General features: G+C 34.0%; 2 protein-coding genes across 2 annotated transcripts in view; one reads left to right on the forward strand and one right to left on the reverse strand.

The window, feature by feature from the left end:
* Nucleotides 1-11816, forward strand: part of LOC136813686 (something about silencing protein 10-like) — a 31372-nt gene extending 19556 nt beyond the window's left edge. Inside the window, exon 19 of the mRNA XM_067070182.1 lies at nt 11005-11816. Within this exon, the coding sequence (XP_066926283.1) occupies nt 11005-11094 (90 nt within the window). The 3' untranslated portion in view covers nt 11095-11816. The remainder of the gene's footprint in view (nt 1-11004) is intronic.
* Nucleotides 11817-21404: 9588 nt separating this feature from the next.
* On the reverse strand, nt 21405-22748 carry LOC136813687 (uncharacterized). The gene is made up of 2 exons (XM_067070183.1): nt 22657-22748; nt 21405-22516 (listed from the first exon to the last, which is right to left on the reverse strand). Exon 2 carries the CDS (start codon nt 22514-22516, stop codon nt 21596-21598), a length of 921 nt encoding a protein of 306 aa, XP_066926284.1. The 5' UTR covers nt 22657-22748; the 3' UTR covers nt 21405-21595.
* Nucleotides 22749-22830: the final 82 nt, after the last annotated feature.

The following is a 22830-nucleotide window of genomic DNA, read 5'->3' on the forward strand; positions in this document are numbered from 1 at the left end:
AATAAACAGTAACGGAATTTTCAAACTAAGAAGAATTGATTTGTACTAGATTGTACTAGAAATTTTTTTCTTCCAGCTTGTTTTCTGGAATTTCATTAAGGATTAGAATTTAAAAATATTGTTGACAGCAATTACCGTTTAAGCATGTATGTGCTGATACCACATAATTGATACGATTTTCCTATTTTCTGCAATTGGAGCCGTTAGAGTTTTGGTTTAAGAAATAATTCTCCATGTTTATAAGAACGTCTTTTTTAAGGGTTAAAAGAACGCTAATGTTTTTTACTTTTTATAACATACAGTGAGATTTTTTTCTTTTTCTGAAAATTGATCAGTTTTTAACATGTTACCATCATCTGATCTCCCGATACTGGAATGTTGTAATGAAATTTAGTCTTTTAAACATCTAGCACTGAGGATGGTTTTACCGAAAAGCTTTTGCTGAAGATAAAAATTTTCTTATATTATTCCAATGAAAGTGTTCTTAATTTCAAGAAATAAAATTTATTCTTAAAGACGTCCAGTCTGGGAATTTTCTTTCTGATTGGTGTAATTATTATCTGATATTAGACCCTCTTTCGATAATTTGTTGATATGCTAGTCATTTAATCAATTAGTTAGGTGACGTAAATTAAGATTTCTAATTTTACATAACAAACGTGAAACTCTTCACGTGCTCACTTAAAAAAAATGGAGGAGTTGATACCTCTTGTTCATATGAGCAGCTCAGGTGCATGGATTTATTCTGATCTGACATCAACCTAAATAAAAGACTTTGAAAAGATATTTTAAAAACAAATTTTACTGCATGGGATATAATTCTCTTTCTTATAGGTAAAGAGCTAATTTAACGCTTCAGTTTCAAAACGAAACAGTTATTTTAATTCCGAAGACTTTTTTTATTTCTCTTTTGCACACTTTTGAGTTGTAGAAAAAGTGCCCAAAATTACGCTTTTCCGATTCCCCATCAGAGTGAGTCAAGGATTCAAACCTCCTAATACTTTCTCTGTTATATTAGTTAGAAGTATTTCTTTGTTCGGGTCTCTGAATCCTTGGGATTCAGTCCAATTCAGTCCAGTCTACTCTAGGATATCATTTATCGTGGTCCTAAACTAGGATATTGCTAACTTTCGATAAGTTTGGTGGTTATCCAATATTATAAATAAAAATGAAACCATCTGTTATCAGGTTATCATACAGTAAGAACATAAGGCTTCGATGGCCAAAATATTAAGAACAAGTTAGGAACATTTTAAGGCTTCGCGGACTCGAAACAGCTAATTTCTTAGGAAAATGGACAATAATACATAAAAAGTGCGGAAAATAATAACATATTAAGAACATTTTTAGGCTTGAAACCCAAAAAGTTAAGAACATCAAAAATTTTGGATGTTATGAAAAATGTATATCAGGTTACCATACAGCAGCTTGTCATCTTCCGCTCTGTCATTCATTTTACACGATTTTTAATGCATACATTAAATGAATTCTGTGAAGTGCAACTCTCTAATTATTATGAGGATATTTTTCTCAAAGCTCATTAATTTTTTTTCACTAAACGTCATTTTTGATCCAACGTCAATTTGTTCCGGTCCAAAATTTTACACGTAATATTATTTTGATATTACAGAAATGCATTAATTATTATTTCAGGGGGGGGTCAAGCCTCAGGGTACTAAAGCATAGCCTAGAGAGGGTACTTATCTAAAAAAACTTTTGACTCATACCACCCACCCAAATAAGTACCCGGGTACTTAATGACTTTTCCCTTCTAGACCCTATACCCACCCAAAAAGTACCCGGGTACTTAAGGACTTTTCTCTTCTAGACCCCATACCCACCCAACAAGTACCCGGACTTTTCCTTCTTAGACCCTATACCTACAAAAAATAAATTTATTACTTATTAATCTTTCTCAATTCTACACTCATCAAAATTAAACCCACCCTTATAACTGTTAATTTTAATTTTCCTTTACTATTAGCCCAACTAATAAGCCAGGCGTAATTTACAGTAATACATTCGGGTATATTGATTGCCTTATTTTTTAAACATGAAAACAGATGAAAACAATGTAAAAGCACTTTTTCACAATCTTACAAAATCTTACAGAATCTTAGAACAGTTTTAACAAAAGATCTAGTTTCTGAAATATCTGGAAATATAAAAAGTATAAACCAGAGTAAACTAGCAAAACTAAACATAAAATAAGAAACTAATGTAAACTAAATATAACCAGTTGCAATAGACCCAAGTAAAATTCACTTTAAAAACGAGAATCTGTAACACTTTTAATCTAAACTGGTGATATGTCACATGTTCGACAACCCATTTGTTCGACAACTCACTTGTTCGACAAATGAGTGTCGAACAAGTGGGTGTCTAACAACCATACAGTCGAACAAGTGGAAGTCGAACAAGTAACTGTCGAACAACTGGTCTGTCGAACAACTAAGCGATCAGTTGTTCGACAGCGTATCAGTTCGACATTTTTTAAGATTTGTCGAACAAATGTACCGTCGAACAAGTATACTGTCGAACAAGTGGGATTTCCCCGTCACCGTTACAGTATACAAAAGGCAAAATATTATTTCCCAAGTAAAACGCAGGAAAAGCCTCTTCAGGAGCTTTGCTTTCTTATGGGCTTCTGATTCACAAGCTTCTGATAAAAGATTCGAACGTCTAGGAAACTTTTCGAATGTTTTTGTAGTAGAAAAGAAAAAATGTAAGAGAGAGAGAGAAAATATCAGTGAAAATAAACACTCAGAAGGAGTTCATTACATCACTATTTCACGTGAAAACATAATAGAATAGAAGGAAAGGGAAACACTCAGATGGAGCTCGATCAAAACAAACAAAACAGGACCTTGGCTTTCACTTTCACTTCAATACTTTTCCCTAAATTTCTTTTTCTTGGCAGGTCTTTTTATGTTTTGATATTACATCAAACAATATAAAACAATTTAAAACTTTCTTTTCATCAATATATTTTTTATATGGCAGAATCATGTTTTTATCTGTTCTTCGTGTCAATTTTATGCTAGAAGTAACTTATTTTTAACCATCCATGATGGCATGGAAAAAAATGTCACAGGTTTTTAAACAATACTTAAGTCTCAAAGCCCTTAAATTATCTTGAAAACAAAATAAAACTACTCACCAGTACTCACCCAAAATTGAGTCAAGGTACTTATTTTACAAAGAAAATTCACATAAGACCCACCCAATTAGTACCCGGGTACTTGTTTGATTAAACAAACTTGGCTCCCCACCCACCCAAAAAGTACCCGGGTACTTATCAAATTTTTTTTGGAAAAACACCCACCCCACCGGCTATGCTTTAGTACCCTGAGGCTTGACCCCCCCCTGATTATTTTCATAAAAGGTTTTTATTCATAACAACACTTGAATTTCGTCTGACTAGTTTTCGTCGACTAATTGTTGCTTTGTCGTCGCGCAATTGGAAGTAACAATACTATCACTTGGCAGTATTTACATTTCATAATTCAACGCGTTCATTTAAATTTAAATTGGGACTGTACTGGGTTCCAGTTTGCCAGTAGCAATAGTACATTTTCACATCCTTTAGGAAAATCTCCGTAACTTTAAAACTACTTAAGCTTTAAGAATGAAACTTTGAGGAAAGCTTCGAAATAGGTTGCTTTAAGACGCATGTAAAATTTCAAGTTTCTATTCTAACTGAAAAAATTTGCGTCAAAGTTTCAATTTTAGGCCTAGTTTTTTTTTTTTTTTGCACACCCGGTATATCTTCAGTCGTTCATTGAACCGGAACCCTTTGTACCTGATTGCTGCATTATTCTTTCGAGTCTACAGGACTAACTATGGATAATAACTTAAATTCAGACTAAATGATTCGGGTCCCAATTTGTCGAATCAAGCGTTGAACCCGCAAACCCCTTCTATCGAATTGATGTATTAGTTTTTGGAGTATACAGGACTAACTATAGACTTTGAAAGTTGGCCTTATTCCCCAGCATTTTCTATGCTAGGAAAGTTCTTTTATAGACCTTAACTTTGTACAGTGGAGTCTCTTTGAAACAACGACGAGGATGACGATTTATCAGTGGGTTGTTTGTTTGAATTTTGACCATTATCTAAACCCACTCTGACATATGCTGACACTTTTTCATTTACGTAGAAAAATTTGTAATTATAATTTGTGCTATAAGCGACATCAACGTGGTTGTTTATCCCATGATGGCCACTTGATCTTTACGAAACGTTAAGACTAGAGTCGTTTATAATGCGTGTAATACAGTAGTATAGGCGTTATCCAGGGACGTATCTAGGATTTTTAGGATACCCTGCAAAAAAGATTCAGCTATATATAGTGATTCAGCTATATATAGTGATTCAGCTATATATAGTGATTCAGCTATATATAGTGTCTAAGGAGGGCCCACCATGGTTGGGCCCGACGGGCTAGAAAATTTTTGAATCTCGACCCTCTAGATTGGCTAAAACAGCCACCTTTTTATGCCCAATGTACCATAAACCAGAGATAAAGAATTAAAATTCATTTCATTTAAACACAAAATGAAGCTGGTAAAACTAAGATAGTTTTTTTGGGTTAAAGTGTTTTAAGAACCAAAAAAGAGTGGCCTATAAAAATATGGAAAAAATGAAGAGAAAGGAGGTGTAAAAACTTGCAATTCATTTATAATGAATTTTTTTAAGAACTTTTTTAACTTTACACAAAAAAAGTGAAAAATGATAGCAAAATAATACAATAGGCACACAAAAGATTATAAATTATACAAAAATCTTTATCTGATCGTGATAATAGCAATAACAATAATAATAATATTTACCAAACTGTCTAAAAAATTTTAAATATAATTTTGATTCTAATTATGTCAAATTAATTTATCTTATTGCTGCCAAAAGGTGACTTAAATAATTTCAAGCAGATTAATAATAAAACCTTTTGCCATTTCAAATGAAAATTTAGAGAAAAAGAACAAAACTATTTTATTCAGACTGCTCAAGAAAAGGGTATTTCATTAGAAAATTGGAATAGTTGGTTCATCTTGAAATTGTAGTCTAGCCCCATTCTGGTGTCTCGTTTGGAACTGTTTGCCAAATCAAGCAGGGAATCCTGTACCAGGGGTAAAAAGCCCTCAATCCGAATTGAAAACAAACCATATGTCATCAGAAATTCATTTATTCATTATGTACATAATGTTTTATGTTTGGTATCAAAATTCAGTTGTTCTGTTATAAATTTTATACTATATATATACATTATGCATCCAAATTCATTTCCATTGGCAATTACATGTCAAAATCAAATCAAGATGTACTTTCCAGAGATGATATTACATGACTAATATTGATATCCAGTTTACAGGGAAAATTTTGAATCCAAAAACTTCCAAGAAACTAAATGTTAGGTACACATCATCATTTTGATTGAATTCTTCCATTCTGGTGTTTCCTTTAGGTTAAATATGGTTTCACTCATCTTATTAGCAGACTTTGTCAGTGTTTACAAAGATTTCGTACCAACCATGTGAAGGTGCAAAATAATCCATTGATCTAGGGGCTACTGGACAGTATGGTGGCAACTAACCTGAAAGTATAAATGAAGAGGGAATTAGCAAGCTACATCTACATATTTAATTTTAACACAAAACAACAAAATTTAAGTCAAACGACAACTGGACAACCAATGAAATTAATCTTATATAATAACCAGATGACTGTGGGTATCCGCCAACCGCAATGCTTCATGACTGAGCCAATCTACTAAACTTCTTGGATGGGTTTTTTTGGTTCTGAGAATATACTTACAATTCAGGAAAAGTTCTGCACACGTGCAAGGCATCGAAGTGTATCCATCAAAGAATTGTTGCCCACAAGATGGAGACAATTTCCATTTGGGAGAACTAAAACAAAATAGAAAAATCATTTTTAAGATTGTCGTGCAGTTTTTATGACCAGTACTTGACTGGCAGGTGCTGGCCCGCAAACTAAACATAGTCAAATACAATCTGTTTACGTGTACCTCAAAATAGTGTGCGAAAAACCCACACAGCTCTTTTTCTCTCCCAAGAAAAATTTTTTAACCGGCCAAAATATATTAAAAACATTAGGGTGTCAAGGTCAGAATCACAAAATTTTCAATGTTATTTTTTTTCTCTTATTTCAAAATAAAACCACAATAGGTTGGTTGTCCCTTTGCCTCTTAAATTGCCACAAATTCATCTCCTGTGGTCAACCTTTTTTTAGCCAGAGTGATTGGCCAAACAAACAATAACTACGTACCCTGATTGATACAATATCTTATAAATATTTCATGATTGACCACTCACTCACCACTCACTCACCACACACAACAAGTTGTTTTGTTGATTACCAAAAATTATGGCAGGTCAGAGAAAGAGGGGGAAGGGAAGCAGTTTTTCCTGCACTTATCAGATTATAATTGATAACATGCAGGCATGAAAAAAAATAGAAAAAATATCACATACCTTACAGATTTGACTTTCCTTGTTGCAATGGATTTCAGAAGATAACCATAAGAAGAAAAACAAACATTGAGATGACCTTGATGGCAGCCCTCAGATGACGAATTTGGAGAAGATGTGCAGGCTTCAAATTCTTCAGAATTTGCGACAAAATAGATAAAATCAGGACTGTCTATTCTGCTTTTTCTTCTCCAAGGATCTAAAGCCATTTAACGAGTCTTGACTTTTAACGTTTTGACACTAACAGCCATCAAATCCCGGGCAAACCCTGCATTTTGACCTCATCCAGGTCTTTCTGCAAAATTTTGCAGGGTGCAGGCCTGCAAAACGCTTTTGTACACAAAATCTAAAATACAGACTCGAATTCACGCTTCCTGTAACGCGACTTGATAAACAGTTTTCTTATATTTACCGCAGACTTTAAGTCAGTAAAATAAATCTAATGACACTAACGAATGATCCGGAAAAACAACTCCGGGTAGGCTAAAAACAAGCTGCGACAAAAATGACTCCGGAGCATACCCTGCGAGTGCATGTTTTGCAGGGGTGTCGCACCGCCCCTGTATCTATATATTAATAGCCGTAGTCTGTATGTCATTTTGTTTGTGTGTCACTTTCGTTTTCGCAAGCAATGTTTTGTTCTTTTAAAAGATGACTTTTGCTTCTTGCTCCACAAATGTGTTAAATCAGATTCGCGCCGTTTTATAAAGACTTTGAGTTGTTCGATAAGTTTGTTTTGATTGATAGATTATAATATCTGCCCAGACGTGCCCGAGGCCGCCTCTTATGTTTTTTTCTTTTTTTCTCTCTATTCTTTTGTTTTATGTTTTCGAATGTAATTACCGACCTTATTTGATTTGAGACATTCGAATTCGTTTCAAAACAAAACAAAAGAAAATCTTTCAAACAAAATCTGTTTTAGAAAAGAACAAATTTAAAACATTTAAAACATAAGAATCACAAGATAAGTTTGTTGGAACAACTAAACAGCAACATTACAATACATTCGAAAGGCGGGGTAAAAACAAGAGATCTTCTTTGTAAAAAGGGACTTATAAACATCTATGTCGATAATTATATTGCTGTAAATCTAAGTCATCATTGTTGAATTCGAAAAGTTATGACGAAGGTGCCTAGCTGCCTGACTTTTGGCCCTCGGACTAGACTGGACCCTCGGACCCTTAGCGAGACTAGAGAGAAGAAGAAACAAGCGAAATTTTGTGAAGTTTACTTCCCTTATTGGGACTAATTTGATTAAATTTCTATCTTTCTGGGGGTAAAAAGTTGAATTTTTTTCCCTATTTTTACCGACTCTTAGTGGGACTGAAGTTTGATTTTCTGATTTTTCCAACCCTTACAGGGACTGCCATTTTTAAAAAGGCATCCTTAAGAACGGCTCATGCCCGTATCCTTCTCTTGCCTAAGTACCCACGGGCTGCCTTTTTTCGACGAATCTCGTGTCATGTCTATAATTTCACTCCTCTTATCTTGACATCAAAGTTTTCCTAATCATTAACAAGTACGGCAAATGTAAATTCCTTGAGCGAGCGAAGCGAGAAAAAAATCTAATTGCAAAGCCTTTTCGGACGTCGCAGGTCGCCGGTATGGTATAGTTTGAATAACGCCCTTTCTGATCATTTTTGTAACAATTTAAAAATCTTTTTCAAAATATGGTTAAAAGATACGTGACCTGGGAGGGACAGAGTCAAACTTTGAAGAGAATTTTTCCCTTTAATTTTGACTTCATCGTATTTTAAGCCAGCTTCCCAACATCCAAAGGACTTTAAAATGCGTTCAGCAACAACTAAACCGGCGTGCGACGCCGGGTACCGGCTAGTATGATAATAATACGACTGTTGTTACGGGATTTTAGTTTTGTATAGAAAATTTGTTCCCTCCATTATTTTTTGCTTTATTTCTACTATGTCTGAATTAGTCGTCTAGCTTGCTAGACTACGAAACGTTTAAAATGGCTCATTCGAAACCATCGCTGAAATATATCAAAACTTATCTAGTTTATGGGCCTCCCTACTGAATTATCTCTCCGGGAGAGGACGTGTGACAGATAACGAAATTGATGTTCACTCTGCACGAAATATCATCAGAAAAACAAGAACATTATTTGTAATCAGCTTAATGACTTTTAACTGAATGAGGGGGTGTAGTTTTTAAAAGTGATCGATATATCAACCGATTGACTTTTTTTGGCAGATTGCCCACTCGTCTAAACGTTTTTTGATACTGGAAACTTCTACCAACTTCTATTTATTATCGTGTCTTTCTTAGGGCCTTCGAATAAATACTTTGATACCTCTTTTTCTTATTCGATGCTTTTCAACACTACGTCTTATAAAAGATGGATGTAGTAGTTGTAAAGATTTTCTGCAATTTGGGCAATTTGGCCTCGTCAAACTCTATTAAAATGCAAAGCACGCTAGAGTTGAGACTAAAATATGTGGCTATATATGGAATTTCTTTAAAAAGACATTCACTTTCCTGCCTGTTTTTCTTATGTTTTGACTGTCAGAAGTTTGTTAAGCTTGCTGTTTTTAATATCTTAAAATTGTGTAAGGCTCAGTGTATGTTACATTCTAGAATTCCAGGGGCTCTTCATAACCAACCAAGTAACTAATTGGATAGCTTTTTAAGGAAACTCACACGCCTACTTATCGCAGCGATGGCTTGTTGTTATATTCAGCTTGATGTGGTGATATCAAACCGCGAGCTTGCTGAGAAATTATGTTATCTTTATGAAATTCGTGGTGTAATTATATCGTAGGTTTTGTCACTATTTTACTGAAGTTTTTTTGTAACTGGCTCAACGTTTTACAAACTGCCAGCCAGTATGTCCTATTATATTATCTATTCCATCAAACCAGGTAAAAGTTGTGGACTCGCATTGAGATGCTTGGAAACCGGGATGTGTCATGTTCTCTTTTACTCGAACCTGTAAAACTAGAATGACTCCTTAACTCGAACAAGTTTTCTTGTCCTTTCAGTTAACGCTGCCTTTTTCGCGAAATTTCCTTAACTCTTACAATTTTGGATTCCCCCTATGTGTTCGAGTTTGTGTTCCACTGTGATAAAAAATGAGTGATTTGAGGATAGTTTTTCTTTTCATAACAGCTCCATGCCAATATTCTGACTTTCTTCCGTTGCAAAATTCTTGGAAAGACGCAATTTTGCAATGCACGAAACACAAACAAACACGCACAGTGTAATCAAGAAATTTTCGAGGAAGTTTTTTAAACTTGTCCAAACAACACCTCTCTGTGTTGTCTCAATCATAATTGAAGTTTGCTTTGGAAATCTATGTACATAATCCAACCCATATCAAAGTCCACCACCCACTGCACAATTCCCTTTCGATAAACTTCCCATTACTAGCCAGCCAAAAAGCCCGAATTTTCAAATTAGGACATGGTCTCTGGGTGTTCTTCTTTAATAATTGGCTCTTGCGATGGCATGGATTCGCTGAATGTCATCCCTGACGACAGATGTACTCTTCTTTTTGATAAAAAACCATTTTTTAATTAGTCTCGGCGTTTTTGGTATTTTGAGCCTAAAATCGTTCTTAATCTGATCCTGTTCTTATTTTTAACGATTTCGGGTTTTCAGAATAGAAATCAGAACATTGTTGAATTTTGTTGACTAGGACATCAATACACTTTTTCGACGTTGTATTTTGTTATTTAATTACCCCCCTAAACTCGATCCCAAAAAAATGCCCGCGCGGCAATTGGGCTACGGTCGAAAAGGTGTATTTAAAGGGAATTCACCTTTTCTACTAAGAATGTCTCGTGACTGCAATTTGACAGCTACATTACACCCCCATATCACTAAATCGCTTTATGTTTTTGTTACAGTAGCTCTTTGATGTTTCGAAATTTTCAAAAGAGATTGTTGACTTTGGAATTTACCCACGCGCGTTACGTCTCTAATTTCTTCCACGAAACCGTTCAATGTGTTTTATCGTGAGTGGAGGGGGAGGTGTTGTTTTTTACTTTTGCGTGGTATACCATACTATATTGTGTTAAAGTAACTGTTTTATGTTATGTTTGAATAGTTGGTCTCCTAGTTTTTGGTTCTTTTTAGTCCCAGATATTTCTCCGACTTCAACGCTAGTTATAGATTATCCTGCACGCAAATCTTGAAAAAAGATGCATAAAATGAATTTCTTGATATTAAAATTAAGATTAACGACATTAATTTATTTAATTTTCATTATAAAATATACAAAGTGCCCCCTTGGAATGTCCTAGTTTTGTTCTGAATCACATTCTTTGCAGTCCACTTTGAAGTAATTTTCCTCCATGTAAAAACTTCTCAATTAGGACTGTGCCCAGTGGGAATTCGCCATGTCAAAAGTAGTATCTTTTTTGATGGACCCTGCTCGATATTTATCTAATGTTGAACTGTCATCTTAGTTCATGGCGTTCGGGGGTCAAACGGTGTATGTACAAAAATATTCTCGCTAGATTTTCACAAACATTTCTTTGCTGTCTTTCTTCAGGTACGTGAAGTGCGAAACGAGCAGAACAGATACGGAGGAGAGGTGACAGGAATCAAAGCTACATTATCAAGGAGCGTGCGTATCAAGTAAAATCTCACGGAAGAATCAGAATGCATCGTGCTTTCCAGTATGTTTTCTTCTTAATCTGAGTTGTTTTTGATCGATTACTGAATGAGAAGAGCTACATATGAACAGAACATTAGAACTATCTACGTTAATGACTCAGATGGATTGATATCAAAGACAGACTCGAATATCAAATTTTGAGTATAGTCTGTTTGAACTATATTCAAAGCAACCATAACCCTCGTATTGATCGTTAACTAGCTACTGATGATGAATAAAGTTTAACATTTCATTCTGGAGATGACACCGACGTACAAGTCATCATAGAACATTTAGGAACTATCTACGTTTAATGACGCTATGGTGGATTTATATCAAAGATAGACTCGAATATCAAATTTTGATTATAGTCTCTTTGGGTTTTAAATGTTGAGTTCTTTATGGGGGTTAATGATATTTAGCATTATATTTTCTTACAAGCATTCTCCAATAGCATCATTTTGTCAATGCCTCGCATATTCATGATTTAAAACATAACTCATGTATAAAACCATTGCGGTGGAGATCAAACCCTAAGGAGGAGAACATTATGACAAATATGAGTATTTATAAAACCGGGTTTCTAAACGGGTTTAACTTGACAGCTTATCATCATAGTATTGTTTTCTTTTGTTTGTTATTTTTTCTCTTTAATCCATCAATCAACTTCTTATTAAAAAGAAAAGGTATTTTATACAAATGGTATTAAGAAAAACTGTGTTTTATAAGCATTTCCCTTTTTCGCTTGAAATGTTTTTGGAAGACCCTTGAAAATAATTTGGTACTTTGACATTGTAATACAGTGAAGGCAATATATCATCATAAAACTGAACAAGCTGTTGAACACCATCTTTTAGGTATAATAAAAGGCTTTTTAAAGTTCAGCTTGGGTGACAAATCTCACTCTATTGGCACACTTTACTCTTTCAATGAATTGATTCTTATAAAAGCTATAGGAGGATACATAAACATCACTTTTCAAAGTTAATCATTCATACCCCATAACGAGGCTTTCATTTTGAAGAGTCGTTTTGTTTATGTCAGGAAAACCACAAAAGACTTTTGTAAAAATAACTTCTATATCCTTAATTATGTGGTTTACAATTAACGTATTTTAAATGCCTGCTCATGATTGGTTACTTGTGATGTAATGGTTTTTAAGATTACATCATGATTTGCCGCAGTAAAATAAACATGTTTGTTTTTGACCTGAAGGAGTAAACAAGTTCAAGATATGAATTTCAGTAAACAAACTTATCGTAATCCTTGCAATGTAGAAGCCAGTGGCCTCTTTGGATAATAAGGTCTAAAATTCATCTGATATATACGGAGAAATTTTTTTTTAATCAACTGATGAATGCGTAAGCAAAAAACTTAAAGTATCGAGAAGAAATACACCGTTTCTTTAATCTTTATGTAACAAGCTCTACTCAAGTATTGATCACTCTTAATTGTGCAGAGAAACACAAGAATAGGAATTTTATTCTATTACCAAGATGTTGGAAAGGGCCCCATCCAATTGGAAGATACTTCGGTTGAAACTCGAGTGGGGAGATTCGAATTTTTTGCCTTCCAAGTTAATATGGGGGATTGCTTAGGTGAAGAAGTTGGTTGGTTGAAGTCTCTATTTAAAATACAATCCCGTTTTTCCCTCTCTCTGAAAAGATTTTCCAACATTGTCCCAAGTGGAAAAATCCGAAAATTCTATTTCGATTTTTATCCCCGCTGAAAATAATCAATTCAATAAATTCTCATTGCAAAATGTTAGTCTATCTTTTCCATCCCCACTGAATTTTCTGTTCTCACAAAGGAAATCTTATCCCCAGCCATAAAAAACATATGGGGATATCAATCCCCATCGAGTTTCAGTCCGTTATTTTCACCTCTTTTTGCTGATAAAATACTACCGGGTCTCTAAGATAGGGGATGTTTAAAAATACATTTGTAGTGAGTTCTAAGTAAGAAAAAACATTACGTAAGCCTTCTTCTCGACTATATGTCACTAGACAATTGTTATTATAAAAAGACCACAGCTTATCTCACTATCCAGTAATGCGTTTGCCAAACCATCTCCCTAAGTGTATTCTCACATGACTTTGCAGAACACAAAGGGAACTTTAAGTGAATCAATATTGGTCAAATAGTACGAGAAAAAGTGCTCAACCAACGCAAAATGTCTGTCTACACTTCAATTTTAAAAACAAACATTTCCTTTCAAAGAATAAACGAACGTTAGAGTGTGCTCAGTACTCTCTGCAATGTAGTACATCCCATCGAATCTCTTCCTCCAGTAAAATAGGATTTCCAAAAGATAGTGAGAAAGAATTTTCCCCTACCCTGCCCCCCCTCAATCTTTCGTATAAATGGGTAGAAAACCTTCGTCTGACACCTACCTGTCTCGTTATTCTTTTTAAGACAGTAGGGCTCAGAAAAGACCCCTGAAAAGCTTAAAAGACCTAGTGAATGGAATGAGATAAATACTCAAATATTTCATTGTAATAATCTCTGAAGACTCTTAAAATACATACACCTCAGAGTCTACATCGAAAGAAGAATTTTAAAGAACACCCCTGTCTCACAGCCCCGGTGGAACTTTTTTCCTCAGTGGGGATAAAAATTCCTATAGAAATTCAAATGGGGATATAAATTCTATTGTTCCAAGGTTAATAAATCCAATGGGAATGGTTTTCGAGTGCAGCTTTTAAACATTGATTTTCAGATGGGGATGAAATCAAAGTCGATTTCCAAGTGGGACTAAAATTCCCAGGGTATTTTCCTACCGGGGACGAAGACTTAGATACATGCTCAATTTAAGTGTACTACTCAAAAGAAGTACTGTTGATATCGAATTTTCATATTGCCAGTTGACCCTGGGACCGACCAGGATGAAGGAATTTCTTAAAATCGGTATTTTTAGAGACAAAGCATAAAGAGGTATATTTGAAAATACAAAAAAACTAAATACCAAAGATTTTAATGTGTACGTGACGCTTTGTGTCAAATAGTTCATAAAAATATCCACCCTCAAATATGTTATCTGTTACTGTAATCAGATCATTGAGATTTAAAATTCATTATCAAACACAAACATTTGATCTTTTTTCTACTTTTTCCTCTCTCCTCTACAAATTCTTAGAAATGATGACAAGTTTAGGTGACCCATTTTTCTTTTATTAATCTGATTAAGCTTGCTACATACGTGACATACAGTAATAACAATGACACTGTATGAGCTCTATGAAATGGGAATACTAAAATGATACCCTTGTGCACCAATGACTCTTGTTCTACAAACTTGATAATAACATGTCCCTTGCTACAGCGTCTCTTAATCATGCAAACTTGATAATAGCAGAAACTCTGTATAACCTCAGAAACCCACTCTTACCCCTGTCTCACAAACCTGATAATATACCCCCTGTTTCAACCCTAACCTCCCTGTCTCACGAAACTGAAAATAGCACAACCCTACCTCATGTGCCTCACAAATCTTATAAAAACACACACCCTGTTACAATCTCCTACCCCCTGTCTCTCAAATCTTTTTCTATCAAATCTTGTATCAATATCACTATAAATTCTGTCAAGTTTCTGGTAATCAGTTAGTAAGATTTTTCACTTAATTCGTTTTTAAAAAAGATCAAATTTTTAAGTTTGTTCATCTCCACTAACTTTGATTTCAGGGTATATATTTTTAATTATATTGTTTTTAGCTCGCTTACAAATCCGGAGTGGATTCTCAAAATTATAGTACTTTCCAGCTTAGTGAAGTTTTCCAATGTAATGAAATTTAAGGATTTTTTCTCTTCGGGACTGTTTATCTAATGCGGTTTGTGGGTCCCACCGAGTCTATGACACAGCGGTATACTTCAGTCTTATTTCAAGCCGATAAAATAGTGATAGAAATGATTAAAGATTTTTAATTTGAAATATGAATAAAGTCGAAAATAGTAGTCTACACGTCCAAAACCTTTGAATTCTTAGGATGTTCTTAACGGTTTGAGAGTTTTAAGCCTTAAAATAGTTTTTCTTCCCTCTCATCCCATCTCAATGTTTTTTTATCAACCCATCGAAACTAGAGTTGTTTTTAATTCGACGACAATTTTAGGGAAATTTTGGACTTTCTGTTTAATTAGTAAATATTTTTAGTTTCATATAACCTCAAAGTATTTAGGCTTCTATTTAGACTTTGTCGGGGCTTTGTCTATGACCTAACATTTCTAGTTTGAACTTGAAAGGCTTTGGCGGGATCTCTTGACCAAGGCCTTTTCTATAAGATTTTTCTTCAGAAAATTGACAAATTCAAACTTTAAACCAATACCCCTCGGGGTAAAGAAGATAATAAAAGCTTGTTCATGGATTGTCGGATATAGCTGCTTGAATTACAAATTTTCAGATTCCTGTTCAATTTGAGGATTTTAAGTTACATAAGAATAAGGGTACCACAAGATTAATTATAACCATCAGTCTCATTGTGTAACTTTCTTCGATCCAAAATGTCCTAAGGCCCTTATCTACGCCTGAAATTCGACGATGTTAGGTATATCGTTATAGGATTTTAAGAGCCTGTTCTTTTGTCTGTATAAAATTGAAATATTTTCCCAAAAAGCAAAGATTTCGGTAATAAATTTTCCCAACTGATTTTACTGAAGATTTACGTAATTTTCTTAGGTTCAATGTTCAATTACGATCTTCAAAAGTTTAACGAGGTCGTTATATCCGTTTATTAATAAAATAATTAATTGATTTGAATTGTGTTTGCATAATTTGTATGATTTATTGTATTATTTAATTGTGTCATTTACGTCAATCAGTGGAAGCTTTTTTTTCTGGTCATTAACACCCACTTGTAATTATTTAGCATAGATTCGATATTACCGCAACTTTAATATTGTATCGGACTCGCACCGCCTTTTGGGTACTCTCGTGTGCCTTATAAATAGGGGAGGGGTGGAAATATCTTCAAATTTTAATAAACGAGGACCTAATTACTGGGGGGCTGAGAATTGTACCTCTAAATACCACCCAAAATCGACCCAAAATAAGGTAATTTTAGTGCAAGATCAAAATTTAGTCTGAATCGCAGACCTCTATAGATATACTGTACTTCCTATAAGAAACTTTTTTCGCTAGAGGATGAGCAGAAGCCTAACGCGTAACGCCTCTTTTAAACTGACAGCTGAAGACATTTTCAAAAATTGATAAACGGGAGGATCCTTATTAGGACCTAGTACAAAGAATATTTTGTCAAATTTAGGGGGGATTGCAATTCTCCAATTTTATTACCCCTTATAGATTTAAAATTGTTGAATTTTCCAAAATAGTGTTAAGTTAGAAAATGGAGAAATGTGTAAGTCTTCAAAAAAACTAATTAGGACCTAGATATCACTAAGGAATCCAAAAACTTTTATTGCCCAAAATTTCAAATCTATTATCTCAAAATTAAAGAGTTGGATTGGTTAGCTCATAACTGCAGGAAAAAAAGGAAAATGAAAAATAAGTCACTCGAGACCAGGTCCACTCGAGACATTGCGTGGGATAGATTTATAACAATGCTAAATAATGTTTTAGAAGGAGACATGAACTCAAGTATGTTTTAAAGTTTTTGAAGGGTTTTAAGGACTATGAAGTTATGAAGTTATGAAAAGCTTTATATTTTTAGAAAATAGGGGATTCTGAGTGTGTGACGTTTAATAAAACTTGCACCATCACCATCGTATCAAATTCTGTGGTCACAAGACTTCCATGTAATGTCAATATTTGTTGAAAGATATTTGAGAAGTCTGTCGAAGGCTATTTGAAAATTATCAGATGAAAATATTAAAAGTTGAGTTTTGGTATATTCTTTAAATAAACCAAGAAGGATAAAAATTTCCCTGCTATTTAAAAAACCTCTATAGCCATTCTTAACAATACATTCTATTGTATGCACTGATAGGAATAAAGCGAAAGGAGATAAATGATTCTGTATCTTGTGTGCAGTGGTCTATAATTGCGAATGTGGAGGAGGTTTATAAATCCATAGGATTTCTCTAGAGTTGAATGAAATTTCAGGGTATTTTTTTATCATAGACAATTTTCAGGTTTTTTTTAAGTAGCGGTTCACAGGATCCTTGAAACACCCCCTTCTCACAGACCCGGTAGATTTTTTCAGCCAGTGCGGGTAAAAATAACGAACTGAAACTCGATGGGGATTGATATTTCCATATATTTTTTTGCCGGGGAATTAAATTCTATTGTTTTCAAGTTAGAAAATTCAGTCGGGGTGGGAAAAATAGTAATAAAAATAATGTGCAGTGAGGATTGGTTTATTTGATTATTTTCAGTGGTGGGTCTGTGAGAAGGGGGTGTCTTGAAACACCATGTTGTCTTGGTAACAGTCCAAAACACTCCGGCTTTTCAGATATCTCATGTACAACCCCGTTAAAATGGTTTAGCTTGTTATTTACCCCACAGGATATCCTTTCAGAAAGACTACTGCATTTACTTTTCTTTTCATTTATCAAATAGAAATCCTATTTATCAATTCAATATTCAATACTATCTCTATTTTAGCCATCATTGACGTCAATCGAACATTCCATAATAGCTTCAGTTAATTATTCATATATCCCTTTTGTGATGTCATAATTATTCACGCGGGGTTTCATGATCCTTTCAGTAAACTCTTTTGCTTTTTCAAAATTATGATAATAACTGTGGTTTAACGTCATAATTTATGCGAGTTGCCAAAGCATTATTATTTTTTCTCATGTTCTTATGTCTGTTCTAAAAATCGTTGCCACAAAAAAAATTGAAAAATATTTGCTAAAATATTTTTTGTGGCGTTTCCGAAAATTGAGTTTTTTTTAATATTTAAAAAAACATTTTTTTGTTTTTTTTTGTAGTTTTGGGAAAATATACCGGATATCGAAAGAAACACCTTTATTAAGAAAGAACGTAAACATAAAAAATTTTCAATATATAATAACCAGGATATTTTGCAGTGCTACAAGAAATTCAAACTCAAAGCAGTGTTTCCATTCAATTCTGTCAATTTTGCGACTGAGCAACACGACGATTACGAGCTCTTTTTCATAAGGTCAAGTCCGGAATGTACTTAAGGCTTAATATATATAATACACTCCTGTATCGGTGGCCCAGTGAAGAACAATGGAAATCTCAACCCGGGCAAAAAGCGAGAACTTTATCAAAAACCCCGACGACGAAGTGCTAAATAGCGCAAACCCAGGGAAAAATCCTGACTTTTGACTTTGCTCGGTATTTATTAAAAAATTGCCGATTTCCTTGACACAGTGACTGAATGGTGGACATTTCTCGTTTCAAAGTCAACCCTGTGAACTTTTAAGACCCACCGGGCTACTGAGACAGGGGTGTTATAATGTCTTATAAATGCCTGAAATTTTTTCCCGAAAATTAAGAATAGGATTTCAGGATAAGTTAAGGCTCAAAGTGCGAAAAATATAAGAACAAAAAAGATTTACTGGTTCCTATAAAAAATAAAAAGAGTGTTTTAACCCAATTACTTAAGGAAACAACTTAAAAAGTGAACAGTAACAGTATCCTTTACAAAACCTGTCATGCGGGATTTCTGATGTTTTGAAAAATAGTCAGAAATCTAGTATCTTATCGGTTCCGGACGAATGTTCCGGCATGCGAATTATTGAGCATGCGCATAAAAGGGGAGAAGTTATCACTCGTGTCATCTCGCATCAAACGTAAGGTCGCGTTCTCTAACCTGAGCTACTTATGCTAATGATTACTTTGTTTTTTATTCATGATAAACTTCCAATACGACGGACGATGACAATCATCAACCAGCTGAAATGAAGAACGAGCAGATTTATTACTTATTATTAACATCCCATGGTTTTTTGTCCTACCAAAAGATCAGTCAGATTGGCGAACAAGGCTGACCCCTATAGCTCGAGGGAGGTAGGTTTTTAGTCCAGGGGAAGAGGCTCATTAGTTCAGGGGTCCTCCAAGTTATTTATAATTATTTAGAAGAATCAAAGAACGGATCGACAAACCAATAAAGTTATTAAAGAACCGTCACTCATCAAGTCAAAGATACATCGGAGAATATCGTAATTATACTAAGAGAACTGAACTGGAATACTGAGATGATACGAGATTCGTGAACGGGTTAATAAAATCGAATAATCTCATGATACAACACACAGTACCAGAGGAACATAAATATGAATGTATATATGTACGACTATTTATTATTGTCAATAACTTATTATATATTTATCATTACTTTGTCAATTTATTACTTGACTTGTATTTACCGACCTTGCGTTACGAAGATAGTCCAAATGTCTCCAGAAATGACATGTGTCTACAATTTATTGTTTGAATCCTTTTGATAACTGATAAGGAGGAAAAGTTAAGATACTCATTTTCCAAAAGATTTTTATAAAACAAATATCCAATGTTTTTTAACCTTTCCAGCGCGCAACATTTTTATATCTTCAGCCCGTCTGCGCGCAACGTTTTTTGATGAAAATGCAATTTTCACGATAACCGTTTTAACTTTTAGAAAAATTAACTTCAGTAAAAAACCCTTATATTTTTGGAAAGTCCTACCTTTCCCCTTTCTAAATATGTTTAACTGAGTACTTCAAACAATTTTGGACAGAAATTATGAAGCCAGACAAAAGGTATATGAAAAAACAATGTCGCGAAAAAGTCATTTTTTGGTGCAAAACTGCAAAAAATTATAGAGAACTGAAAAATTGATAAAAACACTTACTTTTTTCTTTAGAAGGTTTCTTTATAGTTAGGTACTACAATTCCATACTTTTGAAAAGCCAAATAAAACTCTAAAACACTTTTATATAAACCCTTACTTTCATAGCTAATTTTCTGCCTCCTCCAGTTTCACAAAATCACGCAACATAGCTTGGTCTACCATTTCTATTTTTGAAAAATGTTGCGTCATACCAAAACAAACCCTGATTGTTTCTTATCGCGTTATCGGAAATTTCACGCTGATTCCGATTTTTTAATCGGATTTACCGTACCTCTGACGGTTGGGGCGTAATTAGACTAGAGTCTACTTCTGGCTGAACTTTGCTTTTTGATAATTTTTTATGACGCTGAGTCCAGTGAAGTAGACTAGGAGCGTTTGGCAAAGTCGCCATTTTGAAAGAGAATGTTTTAAATCCAAATAACAAAAAAAACTACTTAGAGTTGAAAGATGTAATCAAAAATGAGAAACAAACATCTATAACAGATTTGCAATGCCCTATTCTCAAATAAAAACATTGCTTCGTACTGTTTTTACCTTCCAAAAACAACAAAAATCTGGCGGACTGTTTTACAGTCCGCCTAAGCAAAAGCATATTGCCATATACTACCGGGCCACTTATCAGCGCCAAAAATACCGTAAAAAAGCTCTAAGTGGACCCCGGGCTAGGGCGTAATCCGACCAAATATAAAGGTCACCTTAAAAACGTATCAGATACGTCTTTCGGAACGTATGGCAACGTATCAGATACGTCTTTCGGGGCGGAAAGGTTAAGCTTCGGTCGTGTTCTTGACTATTTGGTTTTCAATCCTAAATTAGTTTAGGCTGGTTGCATCATCTAATAAGTACGATCGAATTCGTACATATATATTACCAGCGGTTTTCAAAGGTCTGCGATTCAGACTAAGCTTAAAATATGTTCTTACTTTCAGTTTTTGCGATTTTAGCGCTTTTGGATTGTTATAGGTAAAATACTTAATATGTTTAGCTGGAAATCTTCAATCATTAGAAAAGTTGATTTTTTTTAAATTAAAAAAAGATTGGCAAAAACTTTCCAAACTAGATTTACAGTATCGTGATGCGTGATTTTACGCACGAAAAAAAACGACTTTAGTTTGTTTCTAACTGTTCATAACAAAAACGCTCAGCAATGAAGACTAAAAAGTAATTGAAAGAGAAAACATTACACCATCAAATTAGTATGATGTAATGTTTCCTCAAAAAATCATACACTCAACGTTTAGTTTTATATACATTTCTTTCTTAAAATCACAACTAATTCAATTCTACAATTTTTCTAGGATTATTAATTTTAAAAATTTTATTGTTTTTTTGAAAAATATTTTCAATTTTTTTTTCATAGTAATCTATCCTATATACAACAGTCAAACATTTTAGTAATTTACTTTTCAGACTTAATTACAAACGAGATCTACGGTATTTGTTAGCTTTCAAGCAATATCATCTTGGGTAGAAATTTAAGAAGGACTTTCTATGGGACCAAAGAAAGGGGTGAGAAGGATGTTTTAAATCATTTCAATTCAAATGGAATATCTTAGTATCTTGTTTAAGTCATTACGAAAAACTATGTACATATTTACAGTGTTATAAATATATTTTCTTTATGTCCCGTTTTATAAAAATTAAAAGGAAAGATGTTCTAATAAATCTCAAAATAAAAGGCTAAATAAAATTTAATATCCTATGAAGTGTTGTGTGCTTTGTTTTTTACTAAGCTTGAACGGAATCCTTTCGCTTTTCACGCTCAATCTTGGCTTTCTTGATGACAGCTTTCAAGTTTTCATACTTTGTTTTGTAGAGATTTCTCTCCAAGGTAATTTGTTGTAATACTTCTTTGAGTTTTTCATTTTCAATTATTTTAGCATGTTGGTTATGAATGCGGCGAGTGCGACAAGTTTGAGCATATCCACGATTTTTCAAAAGACGTCTCCGTTGCTTGTATTTGATTTTCTCATCTTTGGTAAGATTCCTTAATCTCTTGTTCAAGTCGCGAACAGAGAGAGTAACAAGTTCTTCATCGCTGACAAGAGCAGTATCATCTTCTTTAGGTGGGATATCATCATTGAACAAAACGACACTGTCAATGTCAATCTCGTCATCATCGTCATCATCATCGTGTTGAACTGATAGTGGTGAAGCTTGTGTGACAAATAATTCAGGTTGTTGTGAATGTGGTGCCTGAACTGTCATTGCAGTGTTCTGTAAAATTGCTTTCAAATAAGAAACATCTTGAATTTTGCTATTTGAAGATTGTGAGAGTGTTGGAGATGCCATATAATTGTTGTTTGTGGTGTAAGCTCCATTATTTTCACCTTTTAAAACATCATCCATAAATTGTTGGCTTTCAATCTTAGCTTGTGCAAGTTGTTGTCCTTGAAGAACGGAATCAATAAATTGTTGACTTTGAATTTTGGTATTGTCTAAGTTGGTGTATTGATTGTAATACTCGGGTGATGGGTAAGGCTGTTCTTGATACATGAACGTAAATTTGTTTTCTTCCTCTTCACCGTTTTCAGAATAATCGTTATCCAATGGACTTGGTGTCATGAAATCGTTACCGCCTTGGACTATTTCAGATATACAATCCCAGAATTCGTTGATGTTGGTTTGTTGTTCTGGTACTTCGCTCATCTGTAAAAATTAAAAAAATAAATTGTTATTAACCATGCTTACAAATCAAAACATCTTTATTTAAATTAAACGTTAAATTCAATCTGGTCTAGATTTTTGCTTATTTGTGTAAATACCATGAAATTTGAATTTCTGCTTACCTTTACAGATATTTTTGAGTGGTGAAAGTTCTAAATTTATTTAACTTTTCTGTGACTTGTCTTGCTCTTTCTAGAAGTTAGTAGTGAATGATTTTTTCTGATTAGATGAGCAGTATTTATTTTGAAGTTTCCCCTATGAACAGTTACGTATTGTTTATCTGTTCCACCAATCAA

Source organism: Clytia hemisphaerica, unplaced genomic scaffold (assembly GCF_902728285.1).
Source record: "Clytia hemisphaerica strain Z4C2 unplaced genomic scaffold, Clytia hemisphaerica genome assembly, whole genome shotgun sequence".
Lineage (NCBI taxonomy): Eukaryota > Metazoa > Cnidaria > Hydrozoa > Leptothecata > Clytiidae > Clytia > Clytia hemisphaerica.

What these genes read in the sequence shown, in the direction of transcription:
- LOC136813687 (XM_067070183.1), bottom strand. Translation starts at nt 22,516, where the DNA reads ATGAGCGAAGTACCAGAACAACAAACCAACATCAACGAATTCTGGGAT.